The 8,227-nt window shown below is 39.3% G+C and overlaps 1 protein-coding gene across 1 annotated transcript in view; it reads left to right on the top strand.

The window, feature by feature from the left end:
• Nucleotides 1-4,589: 4,589 nt before the first annotated feature.
• Nucleotides 4,590-8,227, top strand: part of frmpd3 (FERM and PDZ domain containing 3) — a 191,949-nt gene continuing 188,311 nt past the window's right edge. The window contains exons 1-2 of the mRNA XM_078212052.1: nucleotides 4,590-4,654; nucleotides 5,868-6,022. Coding sequence (XP_078068178.1) covers nucleotides 4,590-4,654; nucleotides 5,868-6,022 — 220 coding nt within the window. The remainder of the gene's footprint in view (nucleotides 4,655-5,867; nucleotides 6,023-8,227) is intronic.

The following is an 8,227-nucleotide window of genomic DNA, read 5'->3' as shown; positions in this document are numbered from 1 at the left end:
GGAAGATAACATGGTCAAGGGCCTCGTAAAATATGGAATATGGCCACAGCCATCAAGGATGTCACTTGTGACATTAGCCAGGATTATTGATTTGTGAGAACTTCCTGCGGCACCTTCCCGTGCACTCACAGGAAGTGCAACAACTGCCCTTTTACCTCCCGTCTCCTAACTTTCCAAAACCCTAGCACTCTTCCCTGATAAAGCAGTGAGTTACTTCTCCTTCTTTCAATTTAGTATACTGCATTCACTGCTCACAATATGATCTCCTTTAATCAGGGGAGACTAAATGCAGATTGGGTGATCGTTTTGTGGGACGCCTCCTGAGCTACCCAGTCACTTGCCATTTTAATTCACTACTTTACTTTCATGCTCACGTTTCTGTCCCCAGCCTGTTGCATTGTCCAATGAAGCATTGTCAGGCTGAAGCTGACTATCCATGATCTTGCCATACTGTTCAATCGAGAGCTGAGGTTAGACTCCATTTCTTACCTACCACCAAGATTGCTTACTTCTACTTCCCATAACATCTTCAACTCTCTCAGCCCACTCCACAACTTTGGAAATCCTCGATTATATGTTGCTTTGTTGAAAAAAAGTTTGTAAGGATAAGCCCAGCAGTTATTAATTTTGGTAGTGGGGATGCTTCTAGAAGCAATTATTTCAGATAAAATCATTAATCATGTGGAAAAATGTGAGTTGATTAGGAAGAGCCAGCATGGATTTTATAAGGTAAAATTGTGTTTAATTGATTTGCTGGAGTATTTTTGAAGAGGTAGCAGAGAGGGTTGATGAGGGCAATGCTCATTGATGTGGTGTACATTGGCTTCCAAAAGGCATTTGATACAATGCCGCAAAACAGACTTGTGAGAAAAGTAATAGACCATGGAATATAAGGTATGGTAGGAACATGGATACAAAATTGGTTGAGTAATAGGAAACAGTGAATAATGGTTAATGGTTATTTTTCAGGCTGGAATTTGTAGTGGTGTTCCCCAGGCATCAGTATTGGGACCCTTGCTTTTCCTGGTCATATATTAATAATCTAGATTTTAGTGTTCAAAGTTTGCGGATGATACAAAGCTTGGAAGCATTGTAAATTGTGAGGAGGACTGTGTAGAACTTTAAAAGAATATAGACAAGTTGGTGGAATGGGCAGGTAGGTGGCAGATGAAGTTCAGTACAGAGATGTGTGAAGTGATGCATTTTGGTTCGAAGAATATGGAGAGACAATATAAAATAAGAAGCACAACTCTAAAGAGTGTGCAGGGGCAGAGAGACCTGGGGTATATGTGCACAAGTCACTAAAGGTGGCAGGTGGAGAGCGCTGTTAAAACATACAACATCCTAGGTTTTATTAATAATGGCATAGAGTACAAGAGCAAGAAAGTTATGCTGAACTCATACAAGACACTAGTTGACCTCTGCTGGAATATTGTGTGTACTTCTGGGCACCACACTTTGGGAAGGATGTGAAAGCATTGGAGAGAGTGCAGAAGAGGTTTACAAGAATGACTCCAGAGATGAGAAACTTCAGTTGTGAGAATGGATTGGAGAAGTTAGGACTGTTTCCCGTGGTGAGGAGAAGGCTAAAAGGAGATTTGATAGCGGTGTTCAAAATCATGAGGCTGCTAGATAGGGTAGATAGGGAGAAATTATTCCCACTCATAAAAAGATCAAGAACAAGGAGGTAGAGATTTAAATTATACTTTCAAAAGAAGCAGACGTAATGTGCGAGAAAACTTTTTCACACAGTGAGTCGTTTGGGTCTGGAATGCATTACCTGGAAGTGAGGTGGAGGCAGGTTCAATTGTAGCATTCAAGAGGGCATTTGATGATTATCTGAATGGAAACAATGTGCAGGGGTAGAAAGAAAAGGCAGAAGAATGATACAGAGTCATAGTGCTCATTTGGAGAGCCAGTGTAAACGTAATGGGCTGAATGGCCTTTTCCTAAACTGTAACAATTCTGAGATTCTGTCAACTCAATTATTCCAATAATGTCTCTTTCCAGTCTCCCACTCTCCATTAGTTCCAATTATTCCAAAACCTTGTACATTCATATCTGGCCAGATGATGAAATCTTCATGGGTTACTCTGGACTTTCCTTTATAAATGTTTATGCATGCATTTTAATGTGAAATATTGGCATAAAATGTGACTCAAAATCATGACCAGAAAGTAAAGCGTACTGACAGGATATGTATTCCATAATGTGTTGGTTACTCTCCTTCATCATTGCACTAGAGGATCAGATTTGCATGGAGTCAGGAAGACTCCATAGACCTTTAAAAATGGCAGGCCAGACTTGGCTGCAGCATTCATGCCCATTTCCAACAGATCTATTTTTTTCCCGTTGGGGGAAGGAGGAGAGGATGATTCACACAGGAGGGAAGCCCAACCTCAGCAGGACCATTTGAACTCAATGCTAGGTTCAAACAGATCCTGTCAGCTGTTGCAAGGGCCATAACACATAGTGTGCAAGTCAAAAGTTTATAGAGTAGATGTAAATGCTCTTGAAGGACAGATAAGGCCTGTATGACTGTCATGGCCTGACATTTTTAAGTCCCCTGCTCTTTAAACTTTTAAAACTGAAACAGAAGGCAACACTGAGAGTTTTTTTAAAAAGCCTCTGTTAACTGCTTTGATTGACAAAACATCTGGTGTGGGTTAGAAAAAAAATAGCATCTGGTCAGACTATTTCATCAGAGTTATTTGTTAACATTTCATCAAGAGCTATTATATCAATGCTTGGCTGGATTTCAAAAATTACAGTTATCTCAGTAGAGTACTGAGTTTACAGTATGATTGACAGCTTAAGGGTGCTATTAAAGAATTAGCTGTTTTGATGTGAGGTCTGAATCGAAGTTTGTTTTTATAACAGATTAACCACTTGAGGATATTTAAAAGCTTTGAATGAGATTTATGAATGGGAGATTTTTTCACTTCCAAGTGTGTAGAAATTAGAGCTGCATTAGATTGTTAGAAGTTTATCTTTTTCTCATCTCCACATGCCTCCATTGTGGACATTGGATGAGTGGCTATGAAGTTGGCATAAGGTGTATGAGGGACATAAATTGACATTGAGTTTGCATGGAGTGTGAGGGGTCATGGGGGATGGTGGTGGAGTGGTGAAGGCGAGAGGGCCTGTTAACTTCTAAAACAACTGGAATGAGTTTCCAGAGAACTGAGGTGGACCTTTGAACCAGCCCACCTCAACTGTTGCCTAGCCCTTGTGACCACCTATATTTTTATTTCTGAGGTCAGTAGGTCCATTCTGCATCCCACAACCACCCCCCTCATTGAAAAAAACAGTCAATTCTGGGTACTTTTCCTCAAGGCAGAACTGGAAGGTTGTCAAGTTTCCCAACTTGATCTAGTCACTATAGTAATATGACCCAGAAAATCAAGGCACAGCAAAGTCTTTTAGGAAAGCTGTCTTAACTTGGCCAGCCCATCGAGACATTAATTCACCCCTGTTTGAAAGTCATACATTCAATCCTTACTTTTATTTAATATTTTGATATTATGTTATTATTTTAGTTTTGCCAACAACATTTGGGGCAGTCTTTTAAAGCAGGGAATTCAAATTGCTTGGAGCATTGCAATTATTCTGCAGTATAGACTGAGTGTGGATATACAAAATTGAGACATTTCAGCACAATGACACAAGGGAGATTGTTATTGTAGTGTGACTTGGTTGCATAGGCAGTTTCCTCTTTATAATGGATACACAAAATTTTAATGGGGAAAGGCTGACAACAGGAAAGAAGGTTTTATGAGCAGGGAGTGCACATGGATGAGAAATTTTAACACGATAGGAAAAGATACATTGCAGCCTTTACAAGGTCAACCTGTATAATGCCAGTGCCTAATAAAACCGTGTGGATGTCACAATGAATGTTGAGGTAAAAGGCAGTGTTTGTAATCAAATGGCACGGCACATCAAATCTGTTCAATCACTGATGAAGTCAAGATGATGCATACTGAGCTGATAATAAAGGATGTGGCTCTGCTTGCCTGCCATTCCAATACTCCCTGTCTGCAGGACAGTTTTATCATCCCTTAAAGGAAGTGGAAGAAGAGCATTTAAGCATAAAGCTGACTGTTGTGCCAGCTGCTGCAATTCATGCAACAAATAGCACAGCTATATAACTGAGCCTAAGATTATATATCCAGTTATATATCCATATAATCATTGGTAATTGGATATGCCTTTGCCTTTAAATGTAGCTGGAGGATATTAGCAAGTGAATTCAGTTTGTCAATGCTACAACCTGGTCTGCTTAGCATCCCTCTGTCCACTCTCCTCCTCTGCCTTCAAATAGCACAAGTGAAGGAGGAATTCCCATTCAAAAAGATATTTAATGCATATATACAGAGGGTGGCATGGTTGCTGAACAATAAATTCAATAAAGCATGGTGGACATTCAAAGGGATATTCTCAAACTGTCCACAAAATTCCCCAGTTGAATTGGGATGTAGTTGACCAGCTTGCATGATAAAAATGCAGGTACAGTATTGTCAGTTTTACAGTTGGGACAACAAGTTCACATCCAGGATCCCACATAAAGTACATGGCAACCAACTGACATGACAATTATTTGTTCAGAACAAAGGTCCTATGAAGTCATTACATACAAAGGTGCAAAGGTAAGGTATAACCGAAGACAAATAAGATCTATTTTGGCTCCTGAACCACCGTGCAGTCCTACTGCATCTTGCACAAAATCCCAAATGCAACTAGTACAACATCCAAGAATGAAAATCCCAGAGATCATTATGAGCCATAAAAGAAATCTCCAAATAGAGTTACCATTGCAAGATCTGGGCATACCAACAGATTCCCCCTACACTTTAGAGACTGATAGATTCATCAGTTCTATACATTTACATAGTGATAGCCAAACATGAAAATACATTGTAAATAGTTATATATCCTTGGAAGGAGGGAAAGTATCTTTAAAAAGCAAGGGGATGATGTAATATGTCTTTAAGGAATAGGAACATGCCATCACTCATGGGAAAGTGTGTCATGTGATCTAGCCTTAGTTTCACTTTGGCTTGTGAGCAGAACACAGCACACATAAATGGGAACACCACCACCTGCAAGTTCCCCTCCAAGCCACTCATCATCCTGACTTGGAAATATATCGCCATTCCTTCGCAGTTGCTGGGTCAAAATCCTGGAATTCCCTCCCTAAAGGCATATGGGTCAACCACAGTACATGGACTGCAGTGATTCAAGAAGGCAGCTCACTACCACCTTCTCAAGGGCAACTAAGGATGGGCAATAAATGCTGGCCAGCCAGCGATGCCCGTGTCCCACAAATGAGTAAACAAACACACAGCTCTGCTGATGATATGTCCAAGCTTTGTACCTTTGTATAAATGCTTTAATGTGCCTCGTCTAAATAAATGAACCTGCAACATGTTTACTCAGTCCATGTGGGCTGATTGGTATCTATTCAAGTGTTAAAAATTGAACATATCTACTCTAAACAATCAAAATGGAACAAAATTTAGAAAACATGGAACACAAGTATCTCACCTCTCTTTCTTATGCCATTCACCTTAAATCTGTGCATTCTGGTTACCAAACCTTATACCACTGGAAGCAATTTCTCCTTAGTTACACTGTAAATGCCCTTCATGAACCCAATATTGCAATTCAATAAAAATAAATATTTGTCTCTTAATGGTCTAGTTAAATACTTGTCTTGAGTCCAGGGTATGTAAGCCTATGTGCTTTCTGAATACAAATATATCACCTTTAAAGGGACCAAAAGCAAAAAGTAGAAGATAATGTCTAAAGGAAACAATTCTTAAGCTGCATAAAGCATTATTGACCATTCATTTCTTCATTTTCAGTCATGTGATGCATGCAGTATCCCTCAATGACATGGAATGTGACCACCTATCTGCCTTAGCCACTCGACAAGTGAAAATCAAACGGGACCCTGTCTATGGTTTTGGATTTGTGGCTGGTAGTGAGAAGCCTGTGATAGTACGAGCTGTGTCACCAGGTAAGATATGAAAAGTCGTTGAGAATTCCTTTTTTATGCTCAAATGTTTCAACAATCTTTGTGTAGGTTACATCCTTAGCTAACAAGAGGATTTACTTGTTCCTCTCCTTATTTAGTCAAACCTTGTCAAAAGACCTAGCAGCTTTTCTTACTAAGTGTCCCCAAATTCTTTCACTGGTTTATGGTACAGTGCGATTACATTGTCAATGACTATCCTCAAATACGTCCCTCGAGTGACTGTTGTTCATGAGTGAACAAAGTGAATGTTAGTGAAGAAGCTCCAACCTGACCTATCCATAATCAAGATTGGGAAACTTGACTTTTTTCACACTTCCTTTAATATTTCATTAATGGATTTAATTTTGAGATATTTTGCAGAGCATAACGGAACTTTATTAAATTTCAAAACTAAGTTTTACTTGATGAATCAACTGTTGTATTCCTGCTGTTCTTTAAAAATCAAAGCTTTGATACATATTGAAAGATGCTTTACAAGTGAAATTTAGTAATGGAGCACAAAAACTGAGTCTTTATTATATTTGAACAGTCATGTTCTATTTTTAGTAACTTCCATCATTTTTTTTCCAATATTGCTGACGTGTGGTATTGAATCCTTGCTGAAATGCAGTTGCACAGTTGCTTTATTGCAGTACCAACATACACAGCCTTGGCTGTGAATGCTGCCAGGTGATTTCATTGCAATCATGTCCAACCCTGCCATCATATAACATTCATACACATGCAATTGAAAGAGGAGTCACTGGGAGGTATGCTAGTATATTGAGTGTGTTATTAGATGCATCAATTAATAATCTGGTGGCATGAGTTCAAATCCTTCAATGGTATTTGGGGCTTTTAATTCAATGAATTGAATAAAATCTGGAATAAGAATGGTGACCATGAAACTACTGGATTGTTGTATAAGCCCAGTTGGTTTATATACAGAAGGGAATCTGCCATCCTGGTTTGGCCTATATCTGACTCCAGACCCACAGCAATGTAGCTGACACTTCCCTGGGTTAATAAGCCTCCATTGTATTCACTGCCACCATTTCAAGGCCAATTAAGAATGGGCAATAAACATTGACCACAGTGATGCCCACATCATGTGAATGAATAAAAACAATGGAATCAAGAGCTGGAATCCTGATCATTTTACTCCTTCCTAACCCAAATGCACTTAGGCCAATTATAGCACTCTTTTTGCTCCCAAGGTTGCAATCAACTAAATTGAGCCTTAGATCACCATGATTCAATTAATCACTGGAAAAAATTGCGGAGCACATTGGGAAAGCTGTGGGTGGCCATGTTCAAGCAGCTTTGGAAAAATAAAACACTTGAGTGCAAATCAAAAATTAGCTAAATTGTCTTTCAAAGTTATTAGTGTGCTGTCCCAATAACTCCACTATTAATTATCCTATCTAATCTGCAATTGAGCCATTTAGGCAAGGATAGATCCAAAATTTGATCCACAATCTGTGCTGCAAAGGATGATCTCGACCAAGAAAGCAATTAGCCCATATAATTAGCCACAGTGTCCGTGAGCTGGGTAGGGGGTGGTATCAGCCAATGGTCCCTCACCTGATGGCTATCCAATACCTTCTGACTGGAGAATTTGTGCTTAAGTTTAAGATCTGGCTCAGCTATGATGATCCTATGGTAAATTAGTCTGATGACAGTCCTTGTGTATTAAAAATGGCTGCTTTGGAGAGGTACTAGGTAACCTCCAGAGCATTTAGGACCATAGTCCAAGATCCTGAAACAAGGAGGGAGAAACAATGGAGGAATTAAACTGGAGTGGCTGATATATGTTTTAATTCATGTTGTTTGAAACATTTTGCTGCAGTTGTGTTTGTAATGTTCACATCTCTGAGTGACATGTTGACCAATTGCGTGCAGGGAAATTAATGGTCCTGGTACAAATAGAGCCAGCGTGTTCCTCTTATAAATGTGCTGTCTCTGTGTAACCACTAGCTCCATTGCATTATCCCTAATAACAAGTGGAAACATTGCCTCCCCTAATGCCAGACCTAGAAATACAAGAACATCATTCATCATATCTCTCTCATATGATAGAAAGTGGCTGTGGTAGTTGTAAAATAGCTGCCATTTTATTTACCACGTGAATTTTTTTTTTGAAGTTGTATTAAGTATATCAGATTGGTATTCCCTAATATAACGTCTCAGCCTCCAATTAGATATCTG

Source organism: Mustelus asterias, chromosome 4, assembly GCF_964213995.1.
Source record: "Mustelus asterias chromosome 4, sMusAst1.hap1.1, whole genome shotgun sequence".
Lineage (NCBI taxonomy): Eukaryota > Metazoa > Chordata > Chondrichthyes > Carcharhiniformes > Triakidae > Mustelus > Mustelus asterias.
Note: the sequence above shows the minus strand (reverse complement) of the source record. Positions and strands in the feature narration are given on the sequence as shown.